Source organism: Microcaecilia unicolor, chromosome 6, assembly GCF_901765095.1.
Source record: "Microcaecilia unicolor chromosome 6, aMicUni1.1, whole genome shotgun sequence".
Taxonomy (NCBI): domain Eukaryota; kingdom Metazoa; phylum Chordata; class Amphibia; order Gymnophiona; family Siphonopidae; genus Microcaecilia; species Microcaecilia unicolor.
Genome location: NC_044036.1, coordinates 103151281 through 103171515, shown reverse-complemented (window position 1 = coordinate 103171515; position 20235 = coordinate 103151281). Strand labels below are relative to the sequence as shown.

The following is a 20235-nucleotide window of genomic DNA, read 5'->3' as shown; positions in this document are numbered from 1 at the left end:
GAAATACGGCGACCAGAACTGAACTCAGTACTAAAGTTAAGGTCACACCATAGAGCGATACAGAGGCATTATAGTGTTTTCAGCCTTATTTACCATCCCTTTCCTAATAATTCCTAGCATTCTGTTCGCTTTTTTGTCCGCCACTGCACACCGAGCAGAAGATTTCATCGTACTATGTATGACATCTAGATCTTTTTCTTGGGTGCTGATTCACAAGGAGGACCCTAGTATCATGTAACTGATTTAGATTATTCTTTCCAATGTGCATCACTTTGCAATTTGTTCACATTAAATTTTGTCTGCTGTTTGGATACCCAGTTTACCAATTTCTTAAGGTCTTCCTGCAATTTTTCACAGTCTGCATGTGTTTTAACAACCTTGAATAGTTGTCATCTGTAAATTTAATCTCCTTATTTGTCCCAATTTCCATAACATTAATATGTTAAATAGCACTAATCCCAGTACTGATCCTTGTGGCACTCCACTATTCACCCTCCTCTATTGTTTTCTGTCCAATAACCAATTCCTAATCCACACCAGAACATTGCCTCCTATCCCATGACTCTCTAGTTTTCTCAGGAGTCTTTCATGAGGAACTTTGTCAAAAGCTTTCTGAAAATCTAGAAGCATTATGTCAACCGGCTCACCGTTATTCACGCCTTCAAAGAAACATGGCAAATTGGTGAAGCAAGACTTCCCTTGGCTGAACCCATGCTGACTCTGTCTCATTAAACCATGTGTTCCATAATTTTATTCTTTATAATAGTTTCCACTATTTTACCTGGTACTGACATCAGGCTTACTGGTCTGTAATTTCCCGGATCACCCCTGAAACTTTTTTTTTTTTTTTTTTTAAAGTCTGTGTTACATTGGCCACCCTCCAATCTTCAGTTACTATGGCTGATTTCAGGTTTCATATTACTAACAGCAGATCAACAATTTTATGCTTGAGTTCTTTGAGTGCCCTTGGACGTATGCCATCCGGTTTTAATTTTTATTTGTAGTGCAATAAGTCCTATTTTTTTCTTGTTACTATACACTGATCACCAAGACAGATCAATAATTTGCAAGCCTAAGGCAACCAAATAATGTTTTTCCTGCGTTCTTTGTAAGTTATGGAATTATTCAATATTTCATGGTTTCTCTCTCTTATTTCGTTTCTGCTATTAGATTGGATTTGCTTGCTTGAGGTGAGTTACAAATTTAGGTACAATTGGTAGGTTTCTTCCCTAGAGGTTTTACAATCTAAGTGCCTCATTTACTAACTTGCATTAACATACATTAAAGCATGTTAATCATGTGGAGGGGCATTTTTGATATAATGTCGGAGTCCAATTTTGGATGTTTTGTGACAAAGTCCCAAAAAATCGAGTGACGAATAGAGCAATTTGTGAACCAGAAAAATGCTCATCATTTTGTTTCAAAAATCACAATTTTCTAGACGTTTTTGTGCTCAGCGCATCTTTCTTCAGGTACCATTTTTGGGAAAAAAAAAAAAAAAAAAGTCCGGGGGGGGGGGGGGGGGGGGGGGATTGCACAAAACAAGCTATTGGGATGTCTGGGGACCAGCATTTTTAGTAGACTGGCCAAACATACATCCCAGCAGAGCAATGGGGCAGCCTAGGGGGCACTGCAGTGCACTCGACATAAAAATCCCAGGTACAACTTTCACTGTAACCCCCTTATATTGTATGATGAGCCCTCCAGGAGCAGAAAAAAAAACTGTACCTCACTGTACACTACCATATTAGCCCTTAAGCCTGTAGGAATCACTTTATGTAGGTACAGCAAGAATTTAGTGGTTTTTGGAGGGCTCATACTTTCCACCACAAGTATACCAGTTAGTGGGATATGGCCCTGGGTCACGACCTCTGTAGTCTACTGCACCTACCATTCTGCTATTCCTGGGACCTGCTTGCTGTGGTAATGGGAGTAGCCCTCATAGAACCTAGTATGTGCTGTCATGATCACACATTTTGGGGTGGGAAGGGGTCAGTGACCACTGGGGGATTAAGGAGGGGGGGTTATGCCTTAATCTCTCCAGTGGTCATCTAGTAATTTAGGGCATCTTTTTATAACTTAGTCATGTTTGAACAGGTCTACATAAAAAATCTCAACTTTTGTCCTAAATATTTTTCGTTTTGTTCCATTATGGCAGAAGAACGTCTAACTTTTGGGAACATCCAAGTCTCACCCCAAACAAGCCCCCTTGAAATTTGGGTGAACTGCAAAGAAAATCACCTCAAATCTGACTTTCAAAAAGTTCAACTTAAATGTTTTTTGTGGGGAAAATGTCCTTCTCTCACTTTGATGTTTTTTTTTTCTTTTGAAAATGAGCGCCATAGAGAATAAACAGGGCTTGCATTGTTTAATTTCCATTAATGTACTTTAATGCAAGTTAGTAAATGAGGCTCTAAATTTCCACCAACAGCAATGGAAGATGAAGTGATTTTGTTCTGGACACAAGGAGCAGCAATGGGAGAAGGAGAAATAAGATCTTACCTGCTAATTTTCTTTCCTTTTAATGCAACAGATGAGTCCAGAATTTGTGGGTTATACCCATCTGCCAGCAGATGGAGATAGACACAGAATTGTCCTGTGCCCTAAGAGCAAGTGCATAGTGAACCTCTTCAGTATTTTGATAACAAAGCAGTAGAAAGGAAAGTACCAGACGACATCATACTGAAGGTCTCCTTTATCTGAAATAATAGTGGTGAAAATCATCATAGATTAAAACTGATGAACAATGCAGAAAAACATCCAAACAAAAGTCTTCAGAAAGTAAGAACAAACAATAAACTGGAGAAAAAACCCCACTGAATACATGGACAGGGAGGGTGCCTGGATTGATAGTTTTTTTTTTCTTTTATTTGCAACTAAAGGAAATTAAATTAGCAGATAAAATCTAATTGTTCCTTCCTTGGCATTAGCAACAGATCAATTCAGGACTTGTGGTATGTACAAAAGCAGTCCTCAAGTAAGGTGGGGAACTGATGCCCCTACAAGAAGAACGCAGCTCCAAAGGAAGCCTCCTTTCTGGCGGCAGCATCAATCGGTGTTTAATGAAAGTATGTGCTGACGGCTAAGTTGCTGACCTACAAATTTTGTCCAGAGAAGCCACTGAAGACTCTGCAAAGGGCCTCTCTCCTAATGGAGTGAGCCTGGTATGCTATAGAAGGTTGCTTCCCTGACAACACATTGATGAAATAGCTTCCTTCATTTAACGACACACTCTAACTTTTAGAAGCAGCCTGACCCTTCCTAGGACCTGCAAAGAGAACAAATAAATGGTCTGAAGTATGAAATTCATTAATCATCTCCAGGTACCTAATAAGCCCCTGTCTGACATCCAGCAACTTAAGCCAGGGATAGACTGAACCACGTTGCTCCCTTCAAAATGTCAGCAGTGGCACGGCCTGATTTAAGATGAAATGGAGAGACATCTCTATGGGGCAGAGGTGATTGAAAAGCACAGCTACTCTGAGACCCCACCCTTTCTTGCAATTTGATATGCTTTGCTACGCTAACAGTCCAAAATCGGGACTGGGCGGTTGGGTGCCAGTATGGTGAGTCAGCTTTCCCGTGGAGATGAGCACAAAGATGTCCAGACTGCAGTGCAAGAATCGGGAGAAGCAGTCCCCAGTGAAACGGATAGCAGCTGAATGTAGTCCACCCAGCCTTCCATCCACTGCACTGTCAGCATTTAATCTTGACCAATCTGTGGCGCTTCCACCCTTTCGTAGAGAGGTCGAAGAGCTCACTGTTCTTCTTTGAAGCTTCTCGTTGTGCGTAGAGTCCTCATTAGATATCTGGAAATCACGAATGAGTTTTGTAAATCAGACAGTTTGTGCTTTTTGCTAAGCAGAGTTTTGGCCTCATGGCTTCCAAGCCCAGAATTGCTAGATGGCTCAAGGAGACCATCGCGTTAGCTTATTTACTTGTGGGGAAGCAGGTTTCCTCAGATTTTGCAGGCTCATTCTATGAGGCATACATTGACATCCTAGGCGGAGACTACCTTACTGTGTCTGGATATTTGGAAGACGGCAATGTGGTTGACGCTGCATACCTTTGCCAAGCACTACAGGGTGGATATTGCAGCACACTTGGAAGCCAGGTTTGGGCTTTGGTCCTCAGGGTGGTAGTGTCACCGCCAGGATTCCACCTACTCTAGGGATTGCTTTTGAACATCCCACAGGTTCTGGAATAGTGAGAAGCTCTGTAATGCAAGGAGAAATTAGGTCAGTCTTGATAATTTTCTTTCCATTTAGTCCTTCCCACTATTCCAGAGGCCCACCTGAGGTTTCTGAGTTATTCAGTTGATGTGAAGTAATGGTTCAAATAACGACTGTCACTTTGTATGCCTGCATATCTTTTCCGGAGATGGGAAGGCGGTAGAACTAGAGGACATGAAATGAGATTGAAGGGGGCAGACTCAAGAAAAATGTCAGGAAGTATTTTTTCATGGAGAGAGTGGTGGATGCTTGGAATGCCCTCCTGCGGGAGGTGGTGGAGATGAAAACAGTAACAGAATTCAAACATGCGTGGGATAAACATAAAGGAATCCTGTTTGGAAGGAAGGGATCCTCAGGAGCTTAGCGGAGATTGGATGGCAGAGGCGGGGCTGGTGGTTGGGAGGCGGGGTTAGTGCTGGGCATACGTATACGGTCTGTGCCCTGAAAAAGACAGATACAAATCAAGGTAAGGTATACACAAAAAGTAGCACATATGAGTTACCTTGTTGGGCAGGCTGGATGGACCGTGCAGGTCTTTTTCTGCCATCATCTACTATGTTACTATGTCCAGAGATGATAAGTCCACAAATGTTTGCATGTCTTGTTAGTGTTAGGTTAGCGAGTTGTTTAAGATTGATTGTTCTGAGTTTCTCCTTTCTGCTTGTCTGCGTAAATACTGATGAGCTGGACTGGATGCTAAGAGATGTCTTGGCTCAGTTTTCAGTTCTCTATCTCCACCTGCTGGTTGATGGATATAACTATCCCACAGGTTCTGGAATAGAGGAAAGGACTAAAGGAAATAAAATTATCAGGTAAGACCTAATTTCTCCTTAACTTGTCTCTCAAGAACAGTGATTTTTAGGACATCAATTAGAAGCATAAGCAAAACATGCAAAACAAAAAGAATATATTACCTAGTCCCACTTCAATGCACATAATAGCAGCCAGTATGATTTCTAATTATCTGCTATTGCTGAGTTAATGTCTGGATCTGTGGCCACAATAATTGCATTCCAGCATGGAGTTTGTTTGAAGCAGTCAAATTACTTCTTTTCAGTGATTTATTTCATGTTCACTCTTTGAGGGAAAGTGTTTGGAACAAGTTATATTGGATCCACAATTGATGGTTGGGATTTGATATTGCCTTTCTGTGCTTACAAGCGAAGCGGTTTACATATTATATTCAGGTACTTATTTTGTACCTGGGACAATGGAGGGTTAAGTGACTTGCCCAGAGTCGCATGGAGCTGCAGTGAGAATCAAACCTGGATCCCATGGTTCTCGGGCCACTGCACTAACCATTAGGCTACTCCTTCACTCCACTGTTTTATATAGAGTATTAGTAGAAACAATATTTTCAGAGCAGTGGGTACAAGAAAAAAACTTAGGAATCAAAGGGGAAAGTTAAAATGGGAAAAGATAAAATAAATAGGCTATAGAAATGACAATCTGCATAAAAAAACATATGAAAAAGTAAGACAAGAATAATCTGAGAAATACAAATGTTTGGAAAAGTTGTATCACCCTTGTGCAGCTACAGTTGGTAAAACGTTTGAAGCTGGTGGGGATAGGGGGCTTGAGAGGAGAGGGTGGGGTGTGTGTAACTGGGTACATAAGTACATAAGTAGTGCCATACTGGGAAAGACCAAAGGTCCATCTAGCCCAGCATCCTGTCACCGACAGTGGCCAATCCAGGTCAAGGGCACCTGGCACGCTCCCCAAACGTAAAAACATTCCAGACAAGTTATACCTAAAGATGCGGAATTTTTCCAAGTCCATTTAATAGCGGTCTATGGACTTGTCCTTTAGGAATCTATCTAACCCCTTTTTAAACTCCGTCAAGCTAACCGCCCGTACCACGTTCTCCGGCAACGAATTCCAGAGTCTAATTACACGTTGGTTTGTATGTGTGGAAGAGTGTTGGAGGATGGGAGGAAAGGTATTAAATGCCAGTCTGAGTGGAAGGTAGGAATTGCCTCCTGTTATTAATCTGCATTCCCATTGTTTCAAGTTTATTAAATTGGTGTCCATTAGTGGACTTTTTAAGTGGTTTACAACATTACAAACTATAAATTCAGATTGAAAAGGAACAATTTCAAGTGGTAGAAAAGAGTATTGAAAGTAGTAGAAAGTAGAGAGGTTTTGCTCCAGCAGTGATCTATCTCCTGTCCTCCACAAGGGACTGAAGGTGCAGGAGGTGTGAATGAGGAATAATTTATCTGCCAAAGGCATCTTGAAATAGGAATATCTTTAAACCCTGTTTAAAGGGTTGAGGTGAGTGTTCTAATCTTAAAGATATAGGAAGTGAATTCCAGAGAGAAGGGCCTGTCACACTGAAAATCTTTGTTGTAATAGTGTCAAGACAGATGATATGAAATGAAGACATAATTAAACAATTTGTGGTTATAGGCGGTGTATATAGTACCGGGACTAATCACACTTGCTGTCTTAATCACTTGTTTCAAGTCTTTGCCAAAACAAGCACTTTGCTGAAATTTATGCATGCTTCAGAGGTGCAAAAGCTGACAGGACTTCCCACACCATCCCTTTCAATCTGTGTCCTGAGGCATCTACACATATAGATAACAGCATCGACATTTATATGTGTCTGCAATCTACTTGTGTATATGCCATGCAAAGCTTCTAAGGTACTATGGTAAAATAAGCCTTGTTTGTGAACAAAAATCTGAATAGATTCTATGATCCTTCACTTCCTAAATCACATCTAGGAAAGAAAGACCACTTGTTCATTGCTTGTTCATATCTTAAATGTAGTTGTTTCCTTATTTTTGAAGGTTGTTGAAGGAGAGTCTAGGTGGAAACTCCAAAACAGCAATGATTGCTACAGTTAGCCCTGCTGACAGTAGTGTAGAGGAATCTCTCAGCACACTTAGATATGCCAAACAAGCTCGCTTGATAATCAATATTGCCAAGATCAATGAAGATATGAATGCTAAGTTGATCAGAGGTGAGTTTGTTTGAAAAATTAATCATATAAATGATATGCTTTAGGTTCTATTTTTTTTTTTTTAGTATTATCATTATGGGTGTGTGATATTTATTTGAGGGTGGAGAAAATAAGACTTGGAATGAGGTAATTTATTAGGTCTGCCATCTCCATTTGGGCAGTGGAGCAATGGCCCTTTTACTACCCTGGACAGAATTGCCTATCCCCTCTAGATACTTAATTACCCCAACCTTGTGTCTGCTCATGACAGTTCTACACCGTCTAGGCAGTAGCGACCTCCCCAATTAGAAAGGAGCCCAGTATTCAGTAGATATAATAATACAGTTTATTGGCATCAGTATCTTACCCAAAGATAATACAGGCAGATCAAGCATTTACATGATGGAACAGCACTTCACGACACGACTACAGCCCTCTGGAGTCTTCTGAAGTCTTCTGATTCCAATACCCTTCTGCCTGCCCCTTTTTATACCATTTTGGCCCTATTGATTCCAATGGACCCTAGCTTTCTCACCAGAGCTCTCGGCCCTTATCAGTTGATAAGAAATGACTTCATCATATTCTCAAGCTCTAAGTATAAACAAGATATGTTCAGAGCACATCTTATGAGATGACTTCACAGGTCATTTTGCTGTCCTCAGCTCCCCTCTCCCTCTACTTGCATCTGACCCTCTACTATCTTTCATTTTAATCAAAACATCTTAGCTCATGACTTCTCGCAGGTGCCAGTCCCATGATTGTTTACAAGAGCAAAGCCCCCTCCCTTGCCAGCTCTCAATTACCTCATACCTTGGAATGTTTGACCTCATTTACCACCATGCTGTTGTACCACAAAGCATCAGCCTCTCATATTGACTCAGTTCCTTATGCCAGCAAATGTCTTTAATTGGGGACATAAAACTTATATCTGTGGTCACAACCTGGGTAGGGAACCACTCCTCCCCCCCCCCCCCCTCGCCAATCCTATACCTCCCCTAGATCAACACTATAACTAGGTCTGTTCAGGCTGCAGGGAAGGTGGAAGATGGCAGCATTACAGCTGATGCTATAAGAGGGCTGGAGATGCAGGCACACTATCCCCCTAATTCTATAATCTTGTACGCTCATTTTCATCATGCTTAGCATGCATAATTGTGCACACAAGTTGTAGAATACTGCCAATTATGTACTTAACTTAGTGGTTCCCAAAGTTGGTCCTGGAGGCACCCCAGTCAGTAAGGTTTTCAGAGAATCCACACTTAATATCCATGAGAGAGATTAAATTTTTTTTTTTAGATACATTAAAAGCAGGAAGCCGGCAAAAGAATCAGTTGGCCTTCTGGATGACCGGGGTGTAAAAGGGGCGATCAAGGAAGACAAAGAAATAGCAGAAAAACTAAATGAGTTCTTTGCCTCGGTCTTCACCGAGGAAGATTTGGGAGGGATACCGGTGCCGGACAGGGTATTGGCTGACGAGTCGGAAAAACTTAATGAAATATCTGTAAACCTGGAAGACTTAATGGAGCAGTTCTGCAAACTGAAGAGTAGCAAATCTCCTGGACTGGATGGTATTCATCCCAGGGTACTGATAGAACTAAAAAATGAGCTGGCAAAGCTACTGTTAGTGATTTGTAATTTATCCTTAAGATCGAGCATGGTACCGGAAGATTGGAGGGTGGCCAATGTAACGCCGATATTTAAAAAAAGGTTCCAGAGGAGATCCGGGAAATTATAAACCGGTGAGTCTGACGTCGGTGCCAAGCAAAATGGTAGAGACTATTATCAAGAACAAAATTACAGAGCACACTCAAAAGCATGGACTAATGGGACAAAGTCAACATGGATTTAGTGAAGGGGGAAGTCTTGCTTCACCAATCTGCTGCATTTCGTTGAAGGGGTAAACAAACATGTGGACAAAGGTGAGCCGGTTGATATTGTGTATCTAGATTTTCAGAAGGTGTTTGATAAGGTCCCTCAAGAAAGACTACAAAGGAAATTAGAGGGACATGGGATCGGAGATAGTGTCTTACTGTGGATTAAAAACTGGTTGAAAGATAGGAAACAGAGAGTAGGGTTAAAAGGTCAATATTCGCAATGGAGAAGGGTAGTTAGTGGGGTCCCTCAGGGATCTGTACTGGGACCTCTGCTTTTTAACATATTCATAAATGACCTAGAGATGGGGGTAACTAGTGAGGTAATCAAATTTGCTGATGACACAAAGTTATTCAAAGTCGTCAAATTGCAGGAAGATTGTGAAAAATTACAAGAGGACCTTACGAGACTGGGAGACTGGGTGTCTAAATGGCAGATGACGTTTAATGTGAGCAAGTGCAAAGTGATGCATGTGGGAAAGAGGAACCCAAACTATAACTACGTCATGCAGGGTTCAGCGTTAGGAGTCACGGTCCAAGAAAGGGATCTAGGTGTCATCGTTGATGATACGTTGAAACCTTCTGCTCAATGTGCGGCTGTGGCTAGGAAAGCAAATAGAATGTTGGGTATTATTAGGAAAGGGATAGAAAACAAAAATGAGGATATTCTGCCGTTGTATTGTGTTCAATTCTGGTCACCGCATCTCAAAAAAGATATAGTGGAATTAGAAAAGGTGCAGAGAAGGGCGACAAAGATGATACAGGGGATGGGACGACTTCCCTATGAGGAAAGGCTGAAGAGGCTGGGGCTCTTCAGCTTGGAGAAAAGACGGCTGAGGGGAGATATGATAGAGGTCTATAAGATAATGAGTGGAATGGAACGGGTCGATGTGGAGCATCTGTTTACGCTTTCCAAAAGTACTAGGACAAGGGGACATGTGATGAAGCTCCAGTGTAGTAAATTTAAAATGAATTGGAGGAAATGTTTCTTCACTCAACGCGTAGTTAGACTCTGGAATTCGTTACCGGAAAAAGTGGTTAAGGCAGTTGACTTAGCGGACTTTTAAAAAGGTTTGGACGGCTTCCTGGAGGAAAAGGCCATAGAATGTTATTGAATGGACGAGGGAATAATCCACTATTTCTGGGATGGGCGGGATAAATTGTTCTTTTGACCACTGTCGGAGACAGGGTGCTGGGCTCGATGGACCCTTGGTCTGTCCCGGCATGGCGATGCTTATGTACTTCAACCTAATGATGACACCACTAGCCAAGTCCTTATCCAATAATGGATGACGTCACAATATATATATATAGAAACTAACTCCACAAACACTCTGTATTATCTCTTTAGGCTGAGCACTTAGGTGTTAAATGTATAAACAAACTTTGATATATAAAATAAGCCTCAAAAGCCCAGGGTACCAATAACTTAGGACACCACTGAGTTGGCTAACATCATGGGCTCCACCGACCTCCGAAAAAAACCAACAGAGTAAAAACTTCCAAAAACAATCTGATTGGAAGAAAACCTTTGCGGGTAAAAAACAAGAGGAAGGGTATCAGATTATTAACAATCTCTTCACTAAAGTGCTCAAGTCTAAATCATACTATCGCACAGGATGTAAATAACTCAATAATGTAACTACACTTCTGACCGCCCAGTCATCCCACGTTATTAAACTAACATGCAGGCAAACAGTGCTGTAAAAATCTACGATCAATGGTCATTATATTCATCAAATTTTATCCAACTTAGCTGGCATTCTTTAAATGAAGATCGAAGATTTTGTTTTAGCCAGCCACTTCTCTGCACTTTTCTTGCTTGTGAGTTATTATTACGACTGACAGTCTAGAAGGAATCACCGGTCCCCCATCGGACATATCATTTCAGCATATGTTGTCTCTCAATTTCTGGATTTCTCGACAGAAAAAAGGACCCTTCTGTTTCGCGTTCTTCATCAGGAGAAATGTAACAAAACAAAAACTTCTTGTTGCTTAAATCCTTCGCGAACAAACGGCTCAAAATGGCGGAGGTTTAAATAGGACGCCTTCATATATATATGCCATACAAAAATGACCTGACAGAAATCACCAACGAAATCAGACTCAGCCTATACATCATGGACTCGTGGGCAAACGCATTTCAACTAAAACTCAATACAGATAAAACACACTGCCTCATCCTCTCATCCCAATACAACACGAACAAACCCACAATTATAAACACCCCAGACTACACCCTCCCTATCGCAGACAGCCTGAAAATCCTTGGTGTTACTATCGACTGTCACCTTACACTTGAGAGCCAAGTTAAATCTACAACTAAGAAAATGTTCAACTCCATGTGGAAACTCAAACGCGTGAAACCTTTCTTCCCGAGGGAAACATTTCGCAGCCTGATACAATCAATGGTACTAAGCCACACAGATTACTGCAATGGAATCTACACGGGATGCAAAAAACAACTCATAAAGAAACTTCAGACCGCTCAAAATACAGCAGCCAGGCTTATATTTGGCAAAGCACTATTCGATAGCGCCAAACCACTCAGAGAAAAACTACACTGACTACCCCAATCAAAGAATGTATCGCTTTCAAATTCTGTACCTTGGTCCATAAAATCATCTATGGCGCAGCCCCAGGATACATTGCAGACCTCATAGACCTACCAATAAGAAACACAATCACATCAACACGAACATACCTAAACCTCCACTACCCAAGCTGTAAAAGACTCAAATACAAATCAACCTATGCATCCAGCTTCTCCTACATAAGCACACAACTGTGGAACGCACTACCAAAAGCCGTGAAAACCATGTACGACCACCTGAACTTCCGGAAAGCACGTAAAACCAACTTGTTCAAAAAGGCTTTTATTTATTTTTTGTTAAATTTGTACCCCGCACTTTCCCACTCATGGCAGGCTCAATGCGGCTTACATGGGGCACAAGGAGCTGCCTGTGCCTGAAGTGGGAATTGAACTCAGTTCCCCAGGACCAAAGTCCACCACCCTCACCACTAGGCCACTCCTCCACTCTGACTCAACCTAAGTGCCTATACCTCATAACACAACGAAACCAAAGCGCGTAATAGATTCTACGCAACTCTTCCCCTCTACGATTCCCCAGTGTGCCTATAACACATGAACCTTATTCGTCTACTACAACTCTCTGTATTTGTTTCACTTCCAGAAAGGGCGATTGGCCCTAGGGTATTATGTAAGCCACATTGAGCCTGCAAATAGGTGGTAAAATGTGGGATACAAATGTAACAAATAAGCTTTGTACTTCTTTTTCCAGTGGACAGTTTTATGACAGGGCATCAACTTCACGTCTATTTTATAAAGGCTTAGGGCAAAAACAGCAGAAACTGGAACTAGATTTAAGCCATGGATGTTGGTGTAAATGCATGTATTTTTATCAAATATGCACATTAATTGCAATTCTGCCCAAAATCCTTCGCTGAATATTTCTCTGGGTTATATAAAAGTATGTGCATAACTCATAGGGAATCTTTTATTTCTTTTTAAATAAAGATTTTTTATGTATGTAAAAAGACCTTTATAAATTTACTGCCAGAATAGATAGATACATCTTTGATAAAGTCAGGGCCTACTTTTTTATAATATAAATGAACAGAAATACTTTGATTAACCTAGGTTGGAAGGGTGGTTAAGCAAATCTTTTTGCTCGGGATTTATTTATATCTTGAATGTTTTGGGGTTTTTTTTTTTTTTACATGCTTTGTAGATGACAATTGTATTCACTTAGGGCTGGCTTTTTCATGTAGAGTTGAAAGCAGAAATACAGAAACTAAAAGCAGCCCAAAGAAGCACACTGAGCATAGACTCTGACAAGTATAAGCGCAGTCAACAAGAAATAACATCACTAAAGGTGAAACTGAGCCAGCAGGAAATAGAGATAGCAGAGATGCAAAGGTAGGTATCCTCAGCTTCTCTTTGGATACTATATGCAATTGGTTCATTTCATTTTCCAAAACAGAGATAGCAAGATAAAGATAAGACTGTACTTCTTTATAACATTTCTTCACTTGACTCTGCATTATGCCATAGCATAACAGGATTGATTGATAATAACACTAATCTAGCCAGCTGCATCATGCTTCCTCATATAGGCCATGTCCTAATATGACATAAATTACATCTTGACAGTGTAGAATATCTGTACAAGCTAATATATTATTGTTTCTTCTGAATACATTCAGGGCATGGAAGGCAAGACTCGAACAGGCAGAGAAAAGGAAATTTGAAGAAACAAAACAGCTACAGGTGCTTTTTTTTTTAATTTATTTATCAATTTATATATATATAACAAGCAAAATATATACTTGCCAAGAAAGTAACAATACTGTGCAATTTTACAAATAAGAAATAATTAATTTAAGCAATTACATACAGCAAGTTTACTAAAGTCCACTACTGGGATTCAAAATATTCAATTTGGATGCTTAAGGAAAAATGATAAGGGAACAGCACTATTTCGGATGCTCATGGTAGATACCCTTTTATTAATACTTGGAGCTATAATCTAACTACTCCCTTGCCCTTTTGCAGCGAGGAAAGAGGAAAGTTGTGAAGGTTCATAGAACACATACTTATTTAACTGATATTTAACTATGCATTTGCAAGGGTACTTTAAGAAAAAGGTTCCACCTAACTGAATTACACCAGGTCTCATAAGTAAAAATCTCTGTCTGTGCTTTTGGGTTTCTTTGGTAACGTCAGGGAAGAGTTGGACCTTCAGACCAAGAAAGCTCTTATCTCTATTTTGAAAGAAAAGCCTCATCAACCAGTTTTTATCCGGTGATAAAGCTACTGTGGCAATTAATGTTGAGGCACTTACTAATTCAGAATCTGAGGACTCTAATATCATCGAGCTATCTAAAACTGTTTTTTCTTGAGATACTTGATTTTTTTGAGGCAAATATATCTGTGTAAATGGTGGAACCATTTCTTCTGAAACACCTAATATCTCTTTAATATAATTTCTGAGCATTTCTCTTGGTAAAACCCCAATTTTCTTAGGAAAATTCAAAAATTGAATATTTATTATTTCTAGTTACATTTTCCAGAAACTCAGTTCGTCTTATTAAATCTTTTATCATAGTCTCTTGGTGTAAATGTACTTCTTTCAGTTCTTTCTCCATTTCTACTTGTTGTTTTCAATACTGTCTCTACCCTGACTTCAGTATCTTGAACTTTTTGATCAAGAATAGTAATATCTTGGGATAATTGTTTTATTTGTGGGCTTAGGGATTTTCCCAAGTCCACAATCAATGTCCATAGAGTCTCTAGCGTAATTTCAGTTGGTTTTTGTATCAAAGGAAATTGTACCTCTTCTGCAACAACAGCGGATTGTTGTATTCTCTCTTCTCCACTCACTTCCGTCTGTTCCTGGCTGCCAGCCGTTGTTTCTCTCCCACTTGGGTGGCTTTCAAGCTCATTTTCAAAGCACTTAGCCTCCCAAAGTTCCATAGAAACCTATGGAACTTAGCCTCCCAAAGTGCTTTGAAAATATGCCTCTTTGTTCTCCAAAAAGGCCCGCACTCTCCGCGAGATGTTGGACTGCTTCATTCTTAGGTGGCGTCACAATGGAAACCGGCGTCGAAGTGCTCGTTCCCGAGGGTTGCGGGGGAGTCACTCTAACATCGGGGCTGAGCGATAGCTCCAACCCAGAGGCCACCGAAGTGTTACCATCTCCACCCGGTTGACCTAGTGGGTCTGCTCCCGGTGTTATCGGTATCTGCGCTCTTTGGAGGTAACTTGGCATTGTTGGTTGTGTTAAAGGAAGATTCTGCCGTGGCGGGGCGGCAGAGGAGGACAAGCGGCTTCTTCTCTTCGGCATCTCTTCTTCCCAGAGAGGTTGCTGAGCGTCTGATCTAGTCAGTGGCCATTTTGAATCCCATCTCCTACAGGTGCTTTTTAAAACTAATGTTCTTGATGCGTTCTGTTTTTTTTTTTTTTTTTTGCTAGCTGTTTGCAGCCCCATAAATAGCCAATGAAATTCTGTTGAACTTGGAATAGATCACTTTTTTCAACTGCTTAACTATGTCTGGCTTCTGGGCAGGAGAAACCATTTTTTGAGTAGGTCTACAGCTTGCACATTATTATGTTTAACTATGACATTTGCTTCTGGCGGATGTGTCAGCTGTTGACCTTTTTACTTTCTAATATTGTAAATATGTAACATTATGGGGTCTATTTACTAACCTGTGACAAGTTGTTTAGTGAATGGGGATCAGTGGCAATAATGAGTCATACGTAAATGTGTGTTAATGTGTTGTACATCATGGCTTTATTAAGAGTATGTATGTTAGCTGCATTTTTATGTAATGTTTATCTAATAATACAATGAGATTAAGCAAATCCACATCCTGTATGAAGTCATAGTACCTGTTATCGTGACTGATACCTTGTGTTAATGAACAGAAACCTGTCACACAATGGGACTGTACTATGACTAATGCTACACTGTTATGTGCCTCTATGCAATAACACTAAAAGTTTTTTAATTTTTTAAATTTATGTATTGTAAAATTGGATTCTTACAACAAATTACTTTCTTATGCATTATTCTTTATGTACCCTATACTGTTTATTGTAAGCCACATTGAACTTGTTTGGAATAATGTGGGATATAAATGTCACAAATAAATTAAAGGGGGAAAGTTATCAATGTGGGCTACCTAGATGTGTTATTTTACTGTTAACCTTGTTAGTAACTAGGTCTCATTGCATAAAATGGGACTTTGTGCTGTAATATCACAAGTTGTGGTAACATAACCTGTCTTAACGGTTGCCACATTAACTCCCCCCCCGCTATTTGTCTCATAAGCATGTATGTACTGTATCTTCCCTCAAATATCCATATAATATGATTTCTTTAAGGAATAATGGGGCGTATCATGTCTTAAAATTTCTAACAGTTTGAAGCACAACAAAATCAAACATATAAATGGCAAGTGACTGACTCACCCGCAAATGCGCAGTAGAGACTTCCCTCTCTGTCCCGCCCCCGTGTCAAGATGTGATGATGTCAGAGGACGGAACAGAGAGGGAAAGAAACGCTGCGCTGAGGAGTGGACCTGGAACACGGACGGGGAGGGAGGGAACTGCCGAGGTCGCTACTGCTCCCTCTCCACCCGGGCCGGGCCCTCTCCTCTCCATTGAACTTACAGCACCGAAACCGCAGCAGGCAGATTGCCTCCCGTCGGCCTTCCTTCCCTGCCTGTGTCCCGCCCTCGCCGACGTTACGTCACACGAGGGCGGGACACAGGCAGGGAAGGAAGGCTGACGGGAGGCGACCTGCCTGCTGCGGTTTCGGAGGTGAGGCGCTGTAAGCTCAGTGGAGATGAGAGGAGAGCCCCCGACCCGGGTAGAGGGGGGCAGGTGGCGACCCGGGGGGGGGGGAGCGGTAACGGCGACATTGGAGGGAGTGGGGGGGAGGGGCGGCGGCGACCTTGGGGGGGGGGGGCAGGCAAAATGCTGGACATGGATGCAGGTGAGGGAAGGAGAAATGCTGGGCATGGATGGAGGTGAGGGAAGACAGGAAGATGCACATGGATGGATGGATAGAAGGAAGGGGATAGAGGAAAATAACTGGATGTGAATGACAGGGGTGGACAGGGGGTAAGAATGAGAGGGCAGGACATGGGGTAAAATAGAATCGCTGGCCATGGGTGGGGAGGGCAGGGAAGAGAGGAGAGCTAATGTACATAGATGGATGGAGGGGAGGGCAAGAGAAATGCTGGACAGGGATGGAGGAGAGGGAAGACAGGAAGAAGATGCACATGGATGGAGGGGAGGGGAGAGGGCAGGGGACAGAGGATTTTTGCCAAACAAAAATCTCGCCTGTTTAAACAGGCTTAACGGCTAGTATGTATATAATTCTGTAATTGTTATCTAGAAGGGGACCACTGTCCTGGTAATGGGTACCTTATTGTATAGCAGTGTAAGGAAGCCTTTGAAAAGATTCTGATTTCATACTGGTGATATGGATTTCTTAGTCCCACTATATTAATATTTCTGCGAGGACAAGCAGGCCAATAATTCTCACATGTGGGTGATGTCACGTTTCGCCCAGTTCGGAGCAAGAAAAAACCTTTGTATAGCTTTAAGAGCACACGCATGCGTCTTCCCACTTGCCGTGAGAGTGCGGCACCACCAGTTCTCTTTTTTCCACATTCACTCCTCTCAGCTCGGTTCAAGAGATTTTTGAGAGCCTCTATTTTATGCCTTCCTGTATTTTTTTTTTTTTTTTCATTTTTGTCTTAATTTTTCTTGTGGGACTTTTTTTCCCACTACTCTTAGTGTTACGTTATTTTGTTCCCTTTAAGTTTCCTTTCATTTTCTGTGCTTGGTAAGTCACACTTAGGCCTGCGCCTCAGTCAGGCTTGCCCCCTTTTCTTTTTCGGTGGTTTGACCCTTTTTTTGGCACCATCATAATAACATAGTAAGTGACGACAGATAAAGACCTGAATGGTCTATCCAGTCTGCCCAACAGTCACATTCATTATCAATTCAAGATTTAAATCAACAATGAACGTGATATTATATACTTGATCATGGTCTTTCTTTGGTGTTTCTGGAACATAGACCATAGAAATCCGCCCGGCTCTGTCGTTGTTCCAACTACTGCAGTTGCCGTCAAAGGCCACTCCAGTCTATCCAAATCTGTCTTGTCATTTGCGGGAGAAAGACCGTAAAAGTCTGCCCGGCATTGTCCTTGAGTTCCAAACCACTGGCGTTTCTGTCGAAGCTCTCTTAAGCCCATCCTAAACTGGATCACCATGCGCGGGACTCAGACGATACAAGCCAGCCCAGCACCGGCCTTAGTTGATGCAGCCAGAGTTGCCATCTAAGCACCACTTGACATGCAAACACATATGCAACCCTTTAAGTTTTGTTTTTTATATCATTCATTTTCTAATTGGAGATCCTGTGTGTTCATCCCATGCCTTTTTTGAATTCTGCCACAGTTTTCTTTTTCTACCACCTCCCTTGGGAGGTCATTCCAGGCATCCATCACCCTCTTTGCGAGAGAGAATTTTTTGACATTACTCCTAAGTCTACCACCCCACAACCTCAGTTCATGTCCTCTAGTTTTACCTCTTTCCCTTCTCTGGAAAATATTTGTTTCTATATTAATACCTTTCAAGTATTTAAACGTCTGTATCATATCTCCCCTGTCCCTCCTTTCATATAGGGTATACATATTCAGGTCTTCCAGTCTCTTTTCATATGTCCTTTGGTGCAAGACCCATATCATTCTTGTCGCCTTCCTCTGGAGCACTTCAAGTCTTATATACTTAGCAAGATATGGCCTCCAAAACTGAACATACTACTCAAGTGGGCCCTCACCAGCGACTTGTACAGAGGCATCAATGTCTCTTTTCTTCTGCTGGTTACACCTCTCTATATAGCTTAGCATCCTTCTGGTTATGACCACCACCTTTTTGCACTGTTTCATCACCTTCAGATCCTCAGATACTATCACCCCAAGATCCTTCTCCCTGTCTGTGCATATCAGCCTCTCACTGCCTAGCATATATGTCTCCCTTGGATTTCTACTCCCTAAGTGCATCACTTTGGCAATTAAAATTCAATGCTAAGAAGTGCAAACATTAGACCATTCTTCTAACTTCCACAGATCCTTTTTCATATTTTCCACTCCCTCCAGAGTGTCCATTCTTTTACAAATCTTGGTATCGTCCGCTAAAAGTCAGACCTTACCTTCTAAACCTTTATCAATGTCGCTCACAAATATATTGAACAGAATCAGCCCCAGCACCGATCCTTGAGGCACTCCACTACTCACCTTTCCTTCCTCTAAGTGAATTCCATTAACCACCATCCTCTGTCTGTCAACCAGTTCCTAATCCAGTTCACCACTTTGGGTCCTGTCAAGTTTATTCAAGAGCCTCCTATGAGGAACCATCCTCAGTTCTCTGGTCATCCAATCAGAGAATTAAATCAGATTCATTTGGCACAATTTACCTTTGGTAAAACCATGTTGTCTTGGATCTTGTAACCTATTAGAGTCCAGGAAATTCACTATCCTTTCCTTCAGTATCGCTTCCATTACCTTTCCAATGTTTATTTACACCTTATATGTGTGTAAACAAAGAAACTGACACCTATTATAAAGAAGAATAATAAAAATATATATATTTTTATTTTTTCAACTGTCCTCCTTTGGACAGAGGCAGCATGAGAACATCACACTGGAAGCAAAGTATACTTACAAAATATATTTTTAGCAGTAATACAGAGATATATGTTTGCTCAGCAGTAATACAGAGATATATGTTTGCTTTGCTTGTTTCACATATAGGTTGCTCTGTTTATATACACTTACTTTCATACTGCACCCAATGTGTGCACGTCAGCAACCCTTTTCTTTGAAGCCTGTTCTTTCTTATCTAAAAAATGTCTGCAGCATTCCTTCTGCCTCCTTGCACAGACTGTCTCTGTTTCACACCAGGCTGCTCAAGGCTGATTCTATGACTCCCTTATTATTTTCACAGGTTTGTGACTCATATCTCTTTTGCCTTAATGCTTGCATTCCACTGACCATAGGAACTTTCTTTTTTCCTCATTATATTCAACACCAATAACAGAAGTGAGGCTTACTGGCATGTAGTTTCCAGCTGCTTCTGTCACCACTTTTGTGAAGAGGGACCCCATCCGTTCTTCTCCAATCCCAAGGAACCTCCCTAGTCGTTTGATTTAGCCATGACTGTTTTTCCTTCCATGTCATCAAAGGTTCCCAGTGGCTTCAAGTGCTGCAGCCAGTGTGATAGGACTCTCTCTGGCAATGATACTCATTCTTGATGCCTTCAGTGTTTGGGGCCTGAACATGCTCTTCTTAACTGTGTTCTTTGTCTTTGTATGAAGAAAAGAACACAGTTGGCCAGAGAGGTTCAATGAGAAACGTTTTGTAGCCATGTCCAAAGCCTCATCGTCTGTATGTGCATCGGTCCGCATGGATGCTAGGCCCTTAGACACTGGGAGTGGCCGTGCATCGAATAGGTGTTCACCTGCCTCGATGCTGGCTGCTGTGCAGGCCCTCCCAGGACTGGTCAGAATTGGACCTGACCCCGAGGGGACATGAGGATTCGACATCGTCCTTGTTGGCACCAAGGAGCGTTGATGACTCTATCA

At 41.5% G+C, this 20235-nt stretch overlaps 1 protein-coding gene across 3 annotated transcripts in view; it reads left to right on the top strand.

Annotated features, from left to right (window-relative positions):
• The window catches only part of KIF14 (kinesin family member 14), a 180296-nt gene that overhangs the window by 50486 nt on the left and 109575 nt on the right, over positions 1 to 20235 (top strand). For all 3 annotated transcript variants that reach the window (XM_030207054.1, XM_030207053.1, XM_030207056.1), the window contains exons 10-12: positions 7028 to 7200; positions 12843 to 12990; positions 13278 to 13341. In XM_030207054.1, the coding sequence (XP_030062914.1) occupies positions 7028 to 7200; positions 12843 to 12990; positions 13278 to 13341 (385 nt within the window). The remainder of the gene's footprint in view (positions 1 to 7027; positions 7201 to 12842; positions 12991 to 13277; positions 13342 to 20235) is intronic.